The 21,069-nt window shown below is 36.5% G+C and overlaps 1 protein-coding gene across 13 annotated transcripts in view; it reads right to left on the minus strand.

Moving 5' to 3' along the window:
* Positions 1-21,069, minus strand: part of PTPRM (protein tyrosine phosphatase receptor type M) — a 441,751-nt gene that overhangs the window by 79,555 nt on the left and 341,127 nt on the right. For 5 of the 13 annotated variants that reach the window (XM_030265998.4, XM_030265997.4, XM_030265994.4 and 2 more), the window contains 5 exons: positions 14,088-14,239; positions 11,460-11,534; positions 11,206-11,232; positions 7,479-7,490; positions 6,531-6,718 (listed from right to left, as the gene is read on the minus strand). In XM_030265998.4, coding sequence (XP_030121858.2) covers positions 6,531-6,718; positions 7,479-7,490; positions 11,206-11,232; positions 11,460-11,534; positions 14,088-14,239 — 454 coding nt within the window. The remainder of the gene's footprint in view (positions 1-6,530; positions 6,719-7,478; positions 7,491-11,205; positions 11,233-11,459; positions 11,535-14,087; positions 14,240-21,069) is intronic. The other 8 variants (XM_072924519.1, XM_072924517.1, XM_072924516.1 and 5 more) reach the window with 3 other exon arrangements.

A 21,069-nucleotide genomic window follows, 5' to 3' on the forward strand; every position in this document is an offset into this window, starting at 1 on the left:
ATGGAAAAGACTAATTCTTTCCATTAATATTATATAACTCTGTTAATTATTTGGACTTATCACATGTGGATGCAGGATTTTCAACGATCTGCTTGGTACTAAGTTAACAATAACCACTGAAACTTTGAAATTATTTCTTTTAATGCTCCAATGTTACATTGCACACACCCACAAATCTTTCCAGAATAAACTGAGAAAGATTTTGCAATGTCTTCAGAGAACAAAAGATCCTAATGAGGGAGTCATAGGTCAGTAAAAAGGGGAGGAAGATTAAAACCAGTTTTGAAAGACTGCTGTGATGGCTGGACTCAAGATGGGAAAAAAACCCTACAACTTCCTAAAGCAAATTGAAACTTTATTACCATGGAATAATGAAGAGCCAGAGGCACATCCACAATGCTGCATGCAACAGTTAAAATTACCCATTTAAAATGCTTATGAAGACTCACTCATTAAAGATCAGGAATAACATCAGACATGCTTATCATGCTTAAATTTGCTTTAGATTTTCATTCCAGCTATGCTGAGATACAAAACAAATGTCTGCTAAATATCTGATCATGGAAAAGACTTCCAGGGCATCTTCAGGACCAAGAAAAATGACATGTCACAGCACATTTTTTCTTGCTGACATATTTTGTACTCATTCATATGTTTGCCTCAGCATGAACCAGGACTACCAGACACAGTAGAAGGAGTGAATGATTGAAACAGCTGCCAGAGTTTCTACATAAGAACAACCTGCACTTGTTTATCCATCCAATCGATCAGCTTAAGAATCTATATGTCATCACTTCTGAGTGGACTAACATTTTTGAGTGGATCAATACCACCAGTCTCTGGTTTAACTGTTTAGAGAGATACAACGGTTATCAAAGATGCACCTCAAAGCTACCAGGTCTTCCTTAAAACACGGTCTAAACTTTACATACAAGACTAAGTCTGGCAGACTTTCATGAAGAAAAACATTTGGCTGAATTAGGTATTCTTGTTCTTGTTAAGTGTCATTGCTGCCTGAGATCACACACAGTTCAGACTGTTTAGGCTGCTGAGAAGAAGAAAACAAGAGGTCCCTACCCAAGTAAATCACAGACTGATCAGTACCAAAAATAGCTGAATCACAGCATAAGGAAAAAGCTGCCTACACCCCACTGAAAGTAATCCCAAGGATACTGGAAGTGTTCCTTGCCATACACCTCTGCAATTTTATTATTCAAAGAGATATAAGCACAAAGCCTTTCTAATGAAGCCATGACCTGCCTAAATCTATTTTCTGTGATAAGAATAAATTCTAATTAAACCTGCTTAAACACAACAAATTAGAGAGCTGTTTCTGCATATACATGCACTTTCATTTAAATTGGAGGAGAATGCATTTAGGAAGAGTGGGAAACTATGTGATTTAGAAAGTTGTGGGACATCTTGATCACTGGGCAGTTAACCACACTGACATAAGGCAGTGTCATGTCAATGGTATTAAGCACTATGACAGCACTTCTCATCCATGTGAAATCTGCTAAGAAAATAAATTTAGGGTGATAAAGGATAGGTTGAATTGCATAATAAAGGATAGACAGAATTGCATAAAACTTGCTGACAAGAACAGGCATTCAGCAAACGAAATGTCCTTCCTCTGAATGGAAAAAAATCCCAAACTGCCACACAGTTAAAATTGCTGACAACTGATTATTGGTGATCAACAACTGGAAGGCACCCATTCTTCTAAAAGACTTAAATGGATATTGCATGCACTGGAAAGCTGTCACTACTAACAAAGGCTATTCACCAATGAATGTCATTCCAAGTTTGGGATTACTTTATTTCAACAATTTGCTATTGATCTGGAGTACCTTAGAATTTACAAACCAAAACATAGTCTGTAGATAAGGCAGTTGCTCATTTTTACTACTTCTTTCAGCCTCCCTACATATGACCTCCACAGTACCAAGTTTTTCCAGTACTCAACTGACTGGGATAATCCCAACCAGGAAAAAATGACCTGGTATTGTTGGAAGGCTTCTGGAAATCCCACAGCAGTGTGAACAAAGTGGTTATGTCTGAAAAAAAGTTCTTTTATAATGGAGGAGTACCTGCCTTGTGTAAAGGACCTCTGCACCCCATTTGCTGGGATCATCCCTTGTTGTGTATGAGAGAAGTTACATAGTAATATATGGCCTAACCATACCACAGCAACTTTCCAATATTAAAGATTAACTATTAAACTGGGCATTCTGTGATTGTTCTGAGCTCCATCTGAACAGATGAAACTTGAAAAAAAATAATAGCTGTGATCTCTTTGGATGAATATTTCCAACAGTTTTTCATGCCATTTTCACTGGACAACTTCACGCTATTTCACTTCTATCTCTATCTCTGTTACGTTTATAATCCCTAATGAGTTTTCTTCTGTAATACAAAAACAGAAAGAAAGAAACAGTTACCTGCTCCTGGTTCTTGAAGACACAGATGCTGTCCTTCCTGTATTTACACTGTGGATTAATGCCCCCATCCTCACCCAGTGTTTCAGAATCTTTCAATTTTCTGTGTAAATTTTGTCTTGCGGGATAGAAAATAACCTGCACCAATTATGGTACTGACTGTGTCAGCTGGTGTTGCAGAATATCAAATAAAATCAGAGAAAAAGATGTGATAAAAATGTACAAGTTGGCAGTGAGAAAGATTAGTTTGAGTCACAAGGAACATGCAGGGGAAAATAGGTCTAGCTGGGTCCTACCAATAGCTATAATAACATAACATTAAAAAGATACTCAATTTTCCTACTATTTTCAAGATTTCATAACAGGGCCCCAGAAGCACAAGTCTTAAAAGTGTCACGTGGCAACAAATTTTTCTTCCAGCTGGGACCAAAGAGAAAGAAAAGATGAGACTGGAGACTGGATTTGAGTGACAGGATTCTAGTCTGTTATGGCTTTGCATGACAGCAGAAAATGGAAATTATGACAGACTTCTTTCAAAGTCAGACATTATTCTAAGAGTGGTTTGGAGAAAAAAAATGTCAAAGTGGGCATCTATGGGGCAAACATCCTCCATGAAAAATTTCCTGCTTGTCTGCAATATTTTCTGCCTCCCCAAACAAGGATCTGTATTTCTACTGGTTTTAGAGAGTTTTCCCCCTATTTTATTTCTTAAAATAATTTTGTATTTATCTCAGATATTCCACAGACCAATAAATTTTTTTCAGTGAGTTGGGTTTTACTGATTACCACATCTATCTTAGCATATCTACATTAGCATACCTTCTGAAGTTCCATTTAAATGAATACATGCTATTAAGACAGAATTTCTTTCATACCCCCAATTATTTTCAACACTCATCTCCAACTTCTCTTTAAATTATCCATCTTTTTATGATATTTTAAATACTATTTTTAAATCCTTTACCAATCTCTAACAGGTACTCAGAAGTGCTAAACTGAAATGAATTGTTTAACACACATTAGATAATATGTTTCATGTTCCTGACCTTGACAGGCACCCTGCGCCTGTATTTCATCTATTTAACTATCATAATTTAGACATTACTAAATTTACATTGGTGCAACACATCAAAATGAAGGCTATGCAGCACAGAAGAAACATATGCAGTGCAGTTTATCTTGACAGTATATAATACTATTGTATTTAAATAGTATTGGTTTAATGATGTAAAATAATTTCCAGACTGAAACAGTTAAGTGCTCGAAAGCTTTGAGAAAGGATGTGTTCGACAGAAGTGGGGGAGAGGGAAGATGAGACAGATGATAGGGAGGAAAGCCTTAAAGATAAAGCTACATGTAGGAACCTTTTTTAAATTCTGTTATTGACACAGTCCTGTTAGTGACAGTAAGTGAGGCTGATCTGAGCAGGACACCTTTTGCAAATCTTGGCTTTTCAAAGGAACCTCTGGTTTTGAGATAATGGATGCTCAGAACTCCCTGTCATGGAACATAATGTGAAATTGATTTTTCAAGGCTTTATCTACACAAAGTTGCACTGGTTTAATTAAAGGTGTGTTTTCAAATCGATTTTGTTAAACCAGTCTAAGCTCCAGTGCAGACACTCTGAAATTGATTTGGAACTGTCTTATGTCAACTAACCTTAATTTGGCAAAGAACCACTTTACACTGAGTAGTCACCAATTTAAGTTGATCAAAAACAGGGTTAAAAATAAAACTTGATCTGAAATAGTAAGACCTTAATGAATTTATCTGTTTCTGCTCTAGCTATGCCTAACCATGCTGACCTCCAGTAGCCTAATTGATCGGTTCAGGAAGCAGATGAACTCGTTACTTGGATTTATGGCCCTTTGACGATAGATGTTTTTGAGAAAGGATATCTCTGTGAAAGTACTGAGTCTAAAACCAAAAGGTGACATATATAAGGAGGAAGACATGATGAATTGAGGAAACCACTTTTCCCTTTTATAGTTACTTTGTTTCTTTAATGCAGAAAGAAGATGAGCAAGGAGGCTCCTTCATGACCAGTAAAAGCTCTCCCATGTTGTAGTACTCGGGAACAGATTAAATAATCCACAATCAGTGTAGGGGTACTTGGGGAAATCAGGCCAATGATATCCTTTCAGTCTAACATCTAACACCACTGGAACCAAGTGAAAACTTCTCCTTTCTTAAGGGTCTGGCAGGGGATAGAAAGGATTTTAAAGATCCACTGCAGACTAGCTAGGTGGAAATTTCCCGGAGTTTCAGGATTTCTGCGCAATCCCGATTGTTCGCACTCCACTAGGCTGCAAATGAAGGTCTGCACTTAAGTCCACAGCTTACAGAAATGCATTCGTGTTCTTTCCACACCCAAGAAGCAGATGGGAAAGCAGCAGTGAAGTCGCCAGTGGTGTGGCCCTAAGGACATGTCTGCCTGTTCTCTGATTCTACAGACAGGCACAGTATCGGTCTCTCCAGCCAAGAGCAAGGGCCTGATCCTGCTTGTGGGAACAGGAGCCTTCTCCCAGGAGAACAACAGGTAAAATCCTGCAAAACAGGGTGTTCCTGCAAGTCCCTGAGCTACAGACACTCAGTATTCCAAGTTGGTAAATCCTATTGCAGAGCTGAGCAGTGACCAAGGAAGAACCAGACTGCCACTGCTTAAAGATGATTCTTCAATATTTATCCTTTGTGTCAGTTATGCTACACCAAAAACATCTGCATGGCACCAACAGGACAAAAAATTACATATATGTGCTTAGATGGAAAACTATAGCCCAAATTATTGAGAATAGTGACCATAATTATTAAGTTTTATTTTAAAGCACTTAAAACTATGCATGACAGCAAGTGCTCTGCATCCTTGCACTCCTCTGAAGAGCTCCTAATGGGCAATGTGCTACTTTACTTTCTGTTCTGTTCCATAGATTTATTTTCACAGTGAATCCTGTGTGAATTTCCCCTGAATCAAACTCTTTCCCTGGTGAGACTATATAATCCTGCTGTCTTGTTAGAGCAAAAACCATCTATGAGACACTTCATTCAAAACAAATCCCCTGTCAAACTATTTCTTCCTTTTCATTTGGATGTTTATCCTTCTGATAATACATAAGGAAGAAATTCTTTTGTTGCCTAGTTCAAATTTGTAAAGAGGACAGTATCAGTCTGACAGAAATGTAAACAAAGAGATTTGCAGCCTTAGCAGTGCTAGAATATATTGGGCAGTCATTCACTGCATATGGAAGAAAAACAGCATTACTGCAGTTCAATGGAAAAAAAGCTCCAACTATATGGCTAGTTATAGTTCATTCTGATTACAACAATTTCCATATATAAGGACAAGTTTTTCAGTTCCAGCTTTACTATTTTAAATCCTCCTTCCCTGCCACTATTAACAAACTGCACCCTGATGTATTGCATCTACTGGCATTAGTCATGACTACACCTACTGTCTGTAATGGGATGACATTCATCAGCTTGGTAGGCTGAAAATTAAGTGATTTTCCTGGAAATTGTTTCTCAGCAGAATAATTTGATACACTGTAGTTAAAAAGCCATGCCATTGGCTGCACTACAAATTCCATTTTACGGTCTTGATTTTATTTTTTTTTAATAAATTAATTGTAGTTTTCCTCTAGGCATAATGCTGGTATAAAAGGTTTTGGCTGATGAGCAAATCTTTTCCAAACACAAGAGTTTTCAATTCCATCACTTTTAAGTAACAGTGGCATAAAAAAACCTCACAGGAACAAACTTCTTTAAGCCAGCCACACAAATGAAAGTTGACAAGTGATTAGGTCCTCCTGGGAATGAATTGTTTTCTACGTTTCAGGGGAAAAAATGTAATCTGTGACTTTGGAAGTGGCCTGAAGCATGAGTTTTGGAAATCTAATACTACAAACACCAGTTTAAACAATTATATATTTAAGCAATTTTTCTAACGTGAAGTTGGCATGACAAAGCGTGAAGTTCAAAAAACACCCGCTCTTGTAAAATGCAAGCAGTATGCACACTGGTAAAATCTCAGCATCGGACACATACAATCAACGGTGCAGAAGACATAATGATCAGATCCTTAGACCTGACACTTACTTCATACTCCTCTTTAAATCCATAGCCTTCTGCACACTTCATCTGAGTGATGTGCTGCAGCAAGTCAGCTACACGGATGGCTGGATGGAGCTGTCCGGTCTGGTAGGGCACATCCACTGGATCTCGCTTCTTATAGGTATGGGATTGGACCAGGCTGCTTGTGTCACTGACCATCGTGTGGGTTTCATCTAGAAAAAGAGTATCTCATCACGTACTGGCTCATTTTCGCTCATTAGAAGAAATAGAAACTACAAAGACTTCTAGAGGAATGGCAGAAATCTGACACCATCAGCATTGGTTCTGTCTGTGAAGGCTACACCAGAAGAACAGTAAATCCATGAGCAGTTTACACACGGAAATTGCAAGACTGATTGGAATGAGGCAAAGTCCATAGTTCTACAATGGAAGCATTGCAGAGCAGTCCAAACTCTAATATTGTTTGAAATGTTGCTAGCTGATTGCAAATAAATTTTAAAATAGGCATTTTGTTTTAAACTGCATAGAAGTTTCATTCTGAAACTTCAACAAGTCCATTGGAATGAAACTGGACTTGTATTTTTCATAGACTACTAAAGTGCTGTATTTAACACTGCGAATTTAGAGCAAATGTTTGGAGTGAGCAAAATAAAAAGATGCACAAAATGGCTTATGGTTTCATCAAGCTAGGACTGCAATGGAAATGTAGATCTGAAAACGACACTTGGAGACAAACTACAAGAGGACAAATGCAAAAGATCATCTGGTAGGGAGAAAGCTCTTGACTGACTGCTGAACATGCTTTAGGACCACGGTGTATCATGAGCCACCACATTAGGCATGGAATGTTATATGTCAACTGACATGCAAGCCAACAAACAGGAGACCCCCGTGGGCTGGTTAAAATTTTTATGAGACACATACTTCTCCCAACCCTCCACATCTCTTCCATGGGGCAAATGGGCAACTTACCATTGATTGGCACTTTTAAGAAGATACATATCAGGAGAAAAAAAGAGGAGGAGAAAAAGGAAACAGGGCATAAGCAACAGTACTACATTAATAATTACAGGTAATTTTATGTTTTTAATTTAGTCTTTACAGAATGATTCCCTAAATGAGTCAGATTCTGATCTCAGTTTCACAGTAGAAATTAGATTTACTAAAACCAAGGTATCATACTGTGAGTCAATTCACACAGATGGAACTGAGATCAAAACCTCTACTTAGAAGTAAATAGATGTGAAACTGCACTCTCTACGTAAGGAGGCAATATGACTTGCTTCCTGTGTAGATGGATTTCTAAAAATTTATTCTGACTTGACAAGAGAAAAAACCCACCCCAAATTCTAAGGTTCAAGAATTATCACAAATATTTTATCTGTTTACTCAAATAACAATTTTATGTATCTGAAAGTTTTTTAATTTTAACCAAAATTGTTAATATGGTGCTTTGATTTATTCAAGTTATTCCTGAATGAACATTGAAAATATACCTACTAAATCTGTATAATATTTATAAAATAAGGCATTTATTTTAAAAATATTAATTTTTAAAATAAGCCATATGAAAGGGAAGCATTAAAATAATATTTCCATATTCATAAGTTAAATGTATTATGGCAGCAAGTTCCAGAAATACTCTGTATGAAAAGGTCCCAGATTCTCATGTACACACCAAAAATAATAAAACACCTTGTTAAAGGTGAGATTCTGGTCTTAGTTGTACTACTAAAAATTGATATTAAACCCAGAAAGCTCAATGAATAATATTTCAAAGATGTTTTGAGGCCCTCTCAATTCCCACTAAGACAAATGAAATCTGGTCCTCACTAAGCATACTGTCAACATGAACTGTGCATTGACACCTAAATCAAAAACAGCAGAGAAAAATGTATGGTTATGAGTATGGCCATTTTACTCCTTTTCCTGTCAGTTTGCTAATGTGGTCTAATACAGAGGAAAGGGATTAATCTTTTAGAAATAAAATTTTGCAACGTCTGTCTGATGTGGTATAAAATTGTACTGCAAAGCACCTCGGGATGCATGGCATGAAGCGTGGTATACAAGTGTAGGTACAGTATGTTGCTGCTGAAATGGCACCTGAAAACTACAAGGTGGCTAAGACACAAAAGACAAAAAAAAGTGTAGAAAGTTGATAATGATTTTTTGGGTTGCTTATTTCAATTTTAGAAACAGGTTAGAAAACATGAGTTTTTTTTTTTTCTTTTTTGCAAACTGCAAAATTCTTTGCAATACAGACTGTTAGTAACTAAGATAAAGGCAAAGCTTTCAAAGTCTTGTACTATGCAAGTATCAGTTTAATAATAATGAATCTTTTTCCTGCAAGCTCCCTAGTTTTAGTCTAATTTTTCTCTCTCCATTTCTTTATCTCTTATAGCGGCCTTAATACAGAAGGAGTTATTATTTAGGCTTTTTAAAATAAACTGGTTTCAATCCTTGGTTTATATAGTACATTAGGAGCCACACACTACAGTTTTCTGTTTTGTCTTTGAGCACTGCAGCACGAGCTTTTCAGGCTGTGAGTTTTTCAAAGGGTGAGCTCCTCCAGATGCACTGTTCATGTGCAATGGGAAGATTGCCTGGCTTGAATTCTCCTACAGCTGCAGTTGTCCTCCTGTACACTTACCCATTCCTGTAGAGCTATACAGAATTTATTAAATAATATCTTTGGCAACAGTAAGACTGCTGTGGCTTTTCTATAAGATTTTGAAAGCTGAACTCAACCATTAACCAGACCCGTACCTTTCCCAGGAGGTCACATTAAGAAGATAATTTAGTTCGCACTACAGGCTTGATCCTGCAGTTTAACACAACTTCTTTGGACAGTGGAAGACAGCAAGAGCAGGTATTACTAATTAAAACTCTGCATACTTTGTTAACAGCAGTATTTCTCTACCAGCTCAAGCATAGTTAATTTGGTTTATCTCAGATACAACACTATTTCTGTACAGAGGGTCATAAACACATATTGGGAGAGAGATCTAATCTGAATGGAACACCGTTCATTAAATGGTACTAAATTTTTAACATGTAAAGTTAAAAAAAATACTTATTTCATGCAGTGAAACAACCTGAAATGTTTACTATTTTCTGAAATGAGTAAGCACAGGTTTGCTGTAGTAGGCCATAAAATACATACCTAACTAACTAGAAGATTTTACAGACTTAGTAAAATCCGAGAATTTATTTTTCCCAGTGTGTGTTTGCCTGATAGCTGAACTACTTGCATAGAGATTATTTCTTGGGGGAAAAATAATTTTACCATTGTTATTATATAGAAAAGGATCACAAAAATCACTAAAGAAAGCATTAACTACATAATACAGACAGGAAATCTCAAAGTTTTTCTCCTGATAATACTACTTTTCTCCTTGCCCACCCACAAGGTCAGAAAGAACATCTAATGCATGAAGTGCTGAATGAATGCTAAAGCACACAAAAAAATCTAACATCTCAGGCAGTTAAAAGGCACTGCAAATTTCATTTGCATGCAGATTATTACATTGTTACAGTCACTACCATTACCTTCTTCCAGATTTACATAATGTATAAAACCAGAAAAGTTCCTTCTCAAAGTTATCACATTGAAGTGCACTGAACTAAATATTCTTTCACAATAACAAATTTTCAAGACCACTTCTTAAACTTTTACTTATATGCTTCACTCTATGTCAATGTAAGACTGTTTAATTTACAGTTCAAGGGCAGGAATCAGTTAAGGGGTCTTTACATTTTTACAGTGATTGGAAGAAAAAGAGAAAAGAAAATACTTGTGAAAATACAGATTGAAAACCAAGTAAATGAATAGGCTTAACACGTAAGGAGTTTGACTTCCTGCTATAGTGCACTGTTATGTTTTGAATTACTATTAAAACACTGCCCCTGTTTAGTTTAAAGTTAGCACAGGAAGGAGGTGCAAATGAATACAAGCCACAAAGGGGTTAGAGATAAGCATTGAAAATGCAATAGTGCCTCATGCTTCTTATCACTGTGCATAAACCTCTCTTTTTTTTGACATTGGACAATAGCAGATTTTCCTACATTCCAAGTGGAACTGCTTTACATTTTAACTATATGTTTTTAACCTAAACTTTTACTGTTTTATTTCATCCCTGTGACACCTTATGCATAATAAACTATATACTCTAAGTGTCATGTCAGGATTTTGCTGTTCTAAAAACCGTCTCCTCTCTGAAACTTCACTTTTTGACAAGCACATCAGAAACTCTGCAGAACTGTCAGAAGCCATGATAGCTGGTAGATGGCCAGAACAGTATTTTGTCTGATTTTCTGCATCCTGAACTGTTTAACTAGGAAAAAAAGTTATTTTGAAGAAGTGACACCTTCAGCTCTGAGATAAAACAGAAAAAAAATGAGGAAAACTATTTCAATTGCTGTGATAATCAAATTCTTTTGTGTCACTCCAAATACATGCATAAACATTTCCTTGCAAATCCACTTGTTAAAATTATTTCTGTCTTTTCTCCTCGGACTTTCATTATGACAGTAGTAATCAAACCTGATAACTGCCCTTAGCATCTCAGTGTAGCCAAGTTTACCACCCCTCCCTTTAGCATAAAGCTCCAGCATTTTGCATACTGTTGTCTGCTCCCCAAAAACTGTAACTTCCGAAATTACTTCAGCGATAAACTTTGATAAAGGGAAATGTTCTCACCTAAAATTGCAGTTGGCACAAATGGATCTGTCATACATCATAAGCAGGTCAATGCAGGAAAGGTAAAAAGAGAGAGAACAGTAAATGATTGATACAAGTTCCCGAGTTTTCTTACAGAAAGCTGCTGTTAGCAAATGGTATGTTTCTTATATATACATTAAATGTTGATGGCAAGAAATATAATAACATAAACATGTATGCTTTTATTATGGAAAGGTCTATAGAGGATGGAAACCAAGAAAAAAACTGGTTACCTGGGTAATAAGAATTAGGCACGGTTGTGCTCAGTGTGTTAGTTTTCATTGTAAATGAAGATGGTGAAGATACAGCTGCAAAGAGAAACAAAGCTGGTTAGAGACAGAGATATGATAAGCAGCTACTTAAGCTGAGTGACACAGCAGATGGTATTGACTTGACTTAAGAGTTCATCCTGCTGTGTTTCTTGCACTGGAATCAGGACCTAGGGAAAACCAGGCAAGTCTAGTAAATGAAACAGCTCACTGAATTTGATCAATTCTCTAAAAAGAAGTGTCGTTGGAGAAAGCATTTTGATTGCTGATGGGCAATGTACTTCTTAAATCACTAGATTAGAATGAATACTGATGCTTGAAACAACACATCACAGCGACAAGAGGTGTTTTTGACAGAAGCTTTGATCATTAATAAGTTTTCCTTATAACACTGTAAATGTCTTATGCAAATATTCTACTGTAGTTTATTTTTTCCTCTCCTTTTTTTATTTTATTTGTTTAGACAGGTGGATAGTATACATAGAGATTCTAACAGACTCTGAATATTACTCTTTGTTTAAAGGTGGTTTTCAGGGAGTGATATATGGACCAATACTTACATTGGTATTTAATCATTGAAGTATTTGTAAAACCAATGGGAACAAATTAAGTTCAGTTTGCCCTGTTTAGTATACAAATATCATGCAAATTACCATTGTAAACACAGATACATTTAACAGGTAGGACTTAATCACAACATTTTACATGATGTTCTGCCCAAGAGTCATCAGAGGCTTTTAAGCAAAGCTCTTTGCAAGTTCCACCTTAGTTGCTTGTCTACACATCTCAAATTCAGTCTGACCAGTGAATGTAAGCATATTCTGGATACCTGTAAACAGACTAACAGGAATGTGTGAAACAAAACAGAGTTGAGGAAGACAGGATTTAATGGATGAGGAGTGAGATTACTCCTGCTGGCTTTCATCCGTCTTTTTTTCCAGTTGATCTTTCAGGGCAAACAGTTACTAGCCCTTGTTAATATGAGGATATCTCAAAACTGGTTTAAATAATGATGATAGTTATCCTTTATCATATAAATTACTATATCTGAGACCTTTGATTATGTCTCCAGAATGAGGAGATTACATTTCCTTGATGTTCAGAACAGAGTGATATTTCTTTTGGGTATGGATACAGAGATTAGTTGAAATCAGGGCTGCTGCAGGTAATAAAACTTGCTAGGTAGAAAATGCAGTAAGGGTAGTGAACTTTCATAGGAAGTAGGAATGTTCTAAATCTCTCGTGTACAAGGTCTTACACAAAGATTATGCCTCAAGACTGTCAGGGTGCATCTTCAGGTGACCATGTTTCTTATGGAAAGTCTAATTAGAAGTTCTAGCCTTTGAGCAGCATAAAAAACTTGTTATGGCAATAATTTCAAAGAGGTTTGAGGTGGTTTACATAAAAAGAATTTAGTACCAGGAACTCAATGCAGCTTCATTTGTAGTTATGGCCATTCAGTAGCACCACTGGAAAACTGTACTATGATGATAGAAGATGAAGTAAACCTCTTGATCTCTTCACAGAAATAAACAATCTCATTAACTGCAAGGGTATATTCTCACCAGAAAGGCAGGTCTGATTTGAAAGATCTATTTCAGACCAATTTCAAATGTAACTCAAATGCAAATTAACATTGCAAATTCTGAGCCTAATGCTGCTGAGAAAAGTCTCATTGTATAAACCTCACAGAGTGTTTGTACAATTGAGCTCATCAAAAATAAATTCTTAAGCATATTATTAAAGTGTGGGAGTTGGGCCTTGCATACTGTTAGTACTTGAAAAAAATTTAATCTTTGACAAATTCTGAAGATGCTAAAAAACCACTGGCATACAAAAAACCCTGAGATTCCTTAAGAACCAAAAATTAAAAAAAACTTTTTGAACCCAGCCATTCTTTTAAACAATTATAAAAATCTATTGTTTTTTCATGGCCTCTTCTTAGTGCCAATCCTCTGACAGGGTGAGACCTTGACTAAAATTCTAATATAGGAAATTTTATAACCCAAATCTTATTTATTTTCAGGGTAGATCCAAGAAGACCCAGGATATTAGAGAATCTTATGAAATTGCAGAACAGGTAAGTCCACTGAATTCTTCCTTTGTACAAGCAACAGTAAGAGCATCATCTAGAATTGCAAATAATAAGACAATCAGATTATCATTATTAAGTTATTATATTCAAAAATAAGTTTGTACTGTCAAAAAAATTGTGAGCAAGGGAAGCATTTGAAGGACTTGGGACAGCATGAGAGATATAAAATTTTCAACATAATGGAGAACTGGAGAAAGGTAAAACTACTGTTTCAGTAATGTCACTGCTCTTCTGCAGAAGAAAAGGATGGACAGAAAAAGGCTCAATTATCCTTATTATTTTTAAAGAAGTCTATACTTGATGTCTGACTGTCTTGCTCATTTGAATAGACACTGTAATGTGCTGCACAGTGGGAAACTCTCAGTCCCATGGATTTTCCATGACTGAGTAATGAGGAATATTTTAAAAACCATTTGCACCTTTCTTTCACCTTTGTGGAAAAAAAAAAAAAAAGAAAAAGAAAAAGAAAAGGAAGGAAAAGAAAAGAAAAAACTTACATCTCCCATTTAGATTGTGCGTGTCCATGAAAGAGAAAGCTTCATCACAGTTGGTGCCTTGCTCAGTGTAGCTTTTATCCATTGAATTCACCATCACTGTCATTTCCTGCCGAGTACTACTCAATGTCTCTTTCCTCTTTTTAGCCAATTTTCTTAAGAAATGAATGATGAGGAAAAAAAAGGGAGAAAAACAACTCTCAGTAAGCAGACATAGTTTTCATGTTGTTTACATCAGTCCTGTAGTTTGTGACTATATTATTAAGTAACATTTACATCTGTTTCTGCATTTCTGGAACCCTAAATTAATTTTACTCTGATCTCTTTCAGTCTGATAATCAAGGGATAGTTGCCAGTGCACTGACACGTGGTCAATAGCACCTCAATCCTGGGGAACCACCACTGAATTAAAGGGCACTACTTGGATATGAAGGTGATGTGAACTACAGTATCAGAGGCTACATCTGATTAAATATATAAATCAAAATGAAATGACAGATTTCACTGGGACTGACAAATCAGTGCCAATGTTCACATGCATAGAAGAGTCTGGAGAGGTTTTATTGAGACCCTGTGTAACACAACAATCTATTTTAAATAATACTGTATAGTCTATGTTGGAGCTCTAATACACACTGCACACAAGAGACATTTCAAATTGACTTGTATTCTTAAAGACTATTTTCTGTTACTCCTAGTTTCAGGATAATTAGTCACAAGAATTAGCTGCTTCTCAGCAGGACTGGTTTGTCAGAGACAAGACCTTAAATCTGTTACTACAATAGTGATTCATTAAACTATAGAATTACCTTGGATGCATATACTTCTTTTTTTTTCCAGATCTGTCTGCTTCAGTCTAAAGTCTCACTGTCTTCCCCTGAGTAATGCTTAGCTATATCACAAAACAACATATCCAAAACTCTTGCTTTTTCCTTCAACCGGTGTGAGGCATCTGTGATCCTGATGATAGTGGATCCCATGACTATTTGGCTTGTTTCCTTGGCCCAGGACTCTGTCTGAGACCAAGCCTTTCTCCAAGTTCTTGCCTTAAGCCTTAATTTAAATTTTCCAGATTCCTTCTGAAGAGTATAATCAAGGTATGGGTTTAAAAAAACCACAATTGCTCCACAGACTTTACCTGTCCGGTCTGTTAATTTAATGACTTTTCCTCTGTGGAAAACACAATGAGACAGCTCATATTCATCTGCCAAAACAATCTTTTACATATCTTCAACTAGAAGTTATAGGAGCTTATTATGTCACCTAGGTTCCTTCTGCTTCTAGAGGTCGAATGTATCAAGCATAACCAACTTATGTAAACTTTCAAAGCCTTTCTGTTTGTTAACCCTTATTCAGTAAGAAAAGATGGTTCCCGCCACAGGCAAAATTTTACACCAGACTCCCCTAGATTTTCAAACTTTTGTCTCCTCTCACGCTACACAGGAGGGGCTTTCTGTAACTCTCCCGACTGATATCTCACTCTTCCACTTCATATTACTACTGCCTCAGCCTCCTCATCCTCCTCATCTATCCACCTGGTATACCCTACTGAAGAGAAGCCATTTGGGCAGGAGCTGTGGTTGTGTTCTGTACCAATGTAGTACCAAGCCCAGCAGTACCTTAATCCATGAATAAAGGTCAAAATGTCTTTGAAATTAAAGGTTTGATAACAATAAAAGCAGGAATAGTAAGTACAGGCAGGATATTGAATCACTCCACAGAAAAGTATTAAGGATCACATTTGGCCCTCAATAAGCTGACAGATTGCCACCCCATTCCCGAGGGCATGTCCCCATGACTGAAAGCAAATGAAGACACTGCCATAAAAACCTGCTGCAACACATGCAGCAATAAGCAGCGTTATGCCTTTGCCCATCCCAGCTCAGGAGACACCTGTACTTGCTTGAGCCTTTGCTTGCTCTGCAGACATGATAACAAAATGGGTTCTTTATTACTCCACAGTGCATAAATGCACAAGGGAGCATGGTCTGAACTCTGTCATATCACAGACGGTTAAATTTAATTAAAGTACCATAAGTAAAACAAAATGCTTAGATCTTTGCATACTTCAATCTCCCCCCTCCTTCATATCTAATTGTAATGAATAAGAAATATATTATTCAAAGTAGAATCTGAGACTTATCACCTAATACATGAATAACTTAATGGAAGTCCTTTGTAAGGTCAGGCTTATCAAAGTGGTACCATGAAATGGGTATTTTTTTCCTCTTTCACCCTTAGATGGCAGTACATTTAGACTGCAGTCATGCATGACTCTCCTTCCAATCCTTGGGTCCTGTGATCAAGCTAAAGAAGATTTATTTTTTAAGACTGCAACAACTGTACAATACTCCTCAATTTGAATCTAATTCTGGAAATAGGTCTTGTGGGAAAAGTTCAAATCTGAAACAACTTACAGCAACAGAGCAATACCAGCCAGACATCTGTACTGTGAACAAAAACACCCACTGGACTCAGTTAAGTTAACTTTAGCTGAATATAACATTTCTAGAATCTGCAGTTTTTAGATTTTACTGAAAGTGTTGCCAGTGTTGCAGTCTCTGCATCTCATCCATTCCTTGGATCTCTCAATCCCCAAGAGGGTCTAGCTATACAAGATTTAAGGAACTCATAAAACCGTGGTACCTCACATCTCCACCACCACTCATACTCTTATATTTGAAGTAAATTTTTGGGGAAGAAAAGGTTTAAATATTTGATCATCCTCACTCATGGAAAAGACACTTCATAGCTACTATCTGATGTTTCATCCTTCTTAAAGGAAAAGAGATCTACAATCAAAGGGAAAACATAAAACAGATGGAAGTTCCCAGGATGATTACCTAGCATGAAATTTTTTTTTTTTAGAGAAAACAAAAAGATCAGCTTATCACACAAACAGTGTTACCAATACTATATGAGGAAAGAGAATGTGCTATCTCAGTCCCAGGAAAGAGGAGCCTGATATTCAGAAAGATCTCAAGACTAGCTAGGAACTGTTGGAATTTCAAGGCACAAGAAATAGCAAGAAGTGAACTGTGCAATGATTAAAATATGGTAGAATGCAGACTAGACAAAATATAGACTTCCCCTGCAAAACTGGGTGGGATTTTGTGCATCATTTACTCTGCTCCATTACCAATATTAATAAGAACAGTCCAGGAAAGTATATAAGCTAAACAGCTCATCACAATCTGTCCCCATTTTATCTACCATGACGAAACTCTCCAATGATGCATCTTCTCCTGTACAGTGCCTCCTTGTTGAAAGGCCCACTCTGTAAAACCTGTGCAAGCCTAGCTCGGTATCTCTCTCAAAATCCTCCTCAGTGACTTCTCCCTCAAACCCTCCAAGGAACCAACACCAATAACTGCTAAGTTGCTACTACATTATCAGCTTCTATCTAGCTCATTTTCCATCTCTTTTCCTGTATCCCTTTTCTCTCTCCTGTCTTGACTTAAATACCAAATTCATTTGGACCTAGCTTGCCTTTTCTCTTCCTGCTTAAAAAGCAGTGGGCACAAAGAATGAGGCACAATGGGACACTGCCATAGTTAGAGAACGTAACAACATAAAAATAAATTTTTTTTAAAAATTGTGACTGGGGTTGAAATGAACTCAGGCCCTGCCGGAAACGTGCCTTCCATTTTAACGTAGGAACAATGAGAAAATCATGTTAATTTACATCTAACAAAAACTTCCTGTTTCCCCATTCCACGCCGAGTGGTAGTCTCCTTTCTGTATCAGTATACCTCCCTTCTCACCAAGCAAAGAAAGGAGAAACAAGATGCTTGCACTTTCCACAGCTCCAGCAACACATTACCATCACCAAGATATTAATAAACGAAGTGAGATGAAATTTGTAATTGTGCTTCTTAGGGAATTGAGCTGAATTTATTCCACTTACTGTAACTCAAGATAAAATAGCTGTTTCTTACATACTTATTGTTTCAAATTTTACTTCTCTGCTTGTGGAAAAATCACAGAAATGGTTCAGATGAAGAAAGGACTGGGGGCTTCCATGTAGCCAGTAGTACAGTGCACTTATAGTTGCAAAAGCCTTTTAACAGTTTGCTCACTAAACCTCTAAAGGTATCTAAACTACAATAAGAATGATCTTTTAGTAAAATGCTTTAGCAGCTGGTTAGAAAGATGTGATACCAAGGGTAGGGTTAAGTGGTCATTTTTTTCACATTACTAGTGGCTATCCTACATAAGTGCATGTTGTTATTTGCACTATTTACCATATACACTCTGACCTAGAAAATGCCCAGAATATTTTTCAACAAAACACGATTTTTAAAATTGTAGCAGTAATTAGAAATAGGAACAAAAAGTTCCAGATTTATTTCATGAGGCAGAGTGATTGGAAATTCACTTAAGGCGAAATTCAGTGTTGAAAGATACAAAGACATGCATATGGGAAAAATAATCCTAATTATACACACACAATATTGCATCTAAATGACTTCATAAAACACAGAAGAAAGAAATCTGATAGTCACTGATTCTCAGAAAACAAGAAATTTAACACTATGTATAGTCAAAAAGGCAAAAAGAAGTCAGACATTACTATGTAAGGGATAGAGAACAAATTGGAAAATGTGATTAAACAATTGTATAGATCAACAGAGTTTCCACATTTTGATCACTGTATGCAGTTCTGACACATGCCTATCCAAAAAAAGATTTTCACGAAGTAGAGAACATATACAGAGAGGTGATAGGAAGATCAGGGGGGCATATCCTACCAGAAGAGCAGTAATCTTTCCATAGATAAGTAGTCCCTAGTTTAAAAAGGATGCAGTTGAACTGAGAATATGACAGAAGTATATAATAAACATGAATAAAATTAAGAGATTACTAAAAAAATTGTATTTATCAACAATGAAAGAACCAGAAGCAGAGAGTATATAGATTTTTTAAAATATAAAAGTAAATATTTTCACAAAACCCAGAAAATGCTCTGCTCTACCTTGCCTTGAGTCCCGTGTGTATTTTTGGGCACCACAATATAAAAAAGACATTAAGCTATTAGAAAGTGTCCAAAGGAGGACAACAAAAATGATGAAAGGCCTTGAGGGGAAGCTCTGTGAGGAATGCCTGAGGTCACTTGGTCTGTTCAGCCTGGAGAAGAAGAGACTGAGGACAGACCTTATTGTAGTCTGCAACTTCCTCATAAGGGGAAGAGGAGGGTCAGGCACTGATCTCTGCTCTGAGCTGACCAGTGACAGAACCCAAGGAAATGGCCCGAAGTTGTGCCAGGGGAGGTTTGGGTAGGACATCAGGAAAAGGTTCTTCTCCCAGAGGGTGCTTGGGCATTGGAATAGGCTCCCCAGGGAAGTGGACACAGCACCAGCCTGACAGAGTTCAAGAAGTGTTTGGACAATGCTTTCAGGCACATGGTGTGACTCTTGAGTGTCCCATGCAGGGCCAGGAGTTGGACTCGATGATCCTTGTGGGTTTCTTTCAATTCAGGATATTCTATGAAAATTTTGTAACATATTAGCACTAGGACTCATGAGATATTGAAAGATAGTATCGGTAAAAGAAAATTTGATTAATGGCTGAGTGGAGGACAGTGAATGCATTATCTTTATTTCACTCTGTTTTTGTATTCATCTAAAGGTCTGTCACTGGCCTGGTCACAGACATAGTGTGGACTTTTTTTCCAAAATTTGATTCCACAATTTTTTTCTTGTATTAACAATCCCTTCAACAGATAATGCAGGAAACAGGATTTGAATATATTATTTGCTTCTCTAACACTCAGAATTACTCACTTTTAAAAAATTTCTTAGTCTACTCACAATACTATCTGTATTAATCAACATTATTATTATTATTAGTAGTAGTAGCAGTAGTAGCAGCAGCAGCAGCAGCAGCAGTAGTAGTAGTAGTTGTTGTATACAAATTAAATTAATTACTTTGCTCATCTATTTTGGCTTCTTAGGATATGCTAAAAGAAAACTCATAGATAGTTTTGGGAAATGTGGTTCAACATGAAATAATTTAATAAGCATAACTGATTCAGTAACGTTCAGCATGAAGATGCAATGTGATGAAAGTTCTCCATAGGAAGTGGGTAAAAAAGTGCAAAGAAAACAAACTTGTTCCTTGTTTATTGAGATTTATACATCTTTCCAACTTATGTTGAAATTATTTTCTTGAAAAAACAAAACAATTCTCAATAACTGTGATTGCTTTCCTGTCTTCAACAATGAGTCCTCTAAAGCAGAGACAAACCCACACATCACATATCATCGTGAGAATTACATGAGTGTGAGCTGGTACATATTTGGTAAAACTGGGTATTATTCTAATCTGTATTAGAAAATGCAAAATGCTACTTTCTATTTTTATAATTTATTTTTTTTCTTTTTCTGGGGATCCTTTGAATTCCCAAAGCCTCATTTGTACTCTTTATGTTGCTTTTTATTATTAAAGAGTCCTTTTAGAAAACAAGTTTTCAGAACCTGAACATCAAATCCAATTAAATCAAAATGGTGAATTTCTTTAGGTGTTATTAAATAACTGTAACTACAAGTAATTAGTATTTTAGTCTACTTTACATTTCTTATCAAAACAGCAACACTCTGCACAGAACCCTTTCTATCTCCCCCAAATGGACTGAGCCACAAATATGAAGCAATTGAAATGAAATAAGGAAATGAAATAAAACAGTACAGCATTACTGATAGTAAAGTCACCAGAACTTCTGTCATTCAATTTAACATTTATATGTCTTATGTATATCCAATATGCTCAAGACTGCAATTTCACAGTGACATTAAACTGTGTTCTGCCCGTATTCTATCAGACAAGAAATAAGGTTTGGAGAAGTATTTTTAAAGGCACTACACTTTGCAGCAAGAACTAGAGAACACTTAATAAAATACTTAACAAGCTCTTCCCACTTCAAGGACTAGCATTTCTAGAGAACAACCTCAGGAAAAATAACTGCTAGGAGAATTATAAAAAAGCA

This window comes from Taeniopygia guttata, chromosome 2 (assembly GCF_048771995.1).
Source record: "Taeniopygia guttata chromosome 2, bTaeGut7.mat, whole genome shotgun sequence".
NCBI classification, from domain to species: Eukaryota; Metazoa; Chordata; class Aves; order Passeriformes; family Estrildidae; genus Taeniopygia; species Taeniopygia guttata.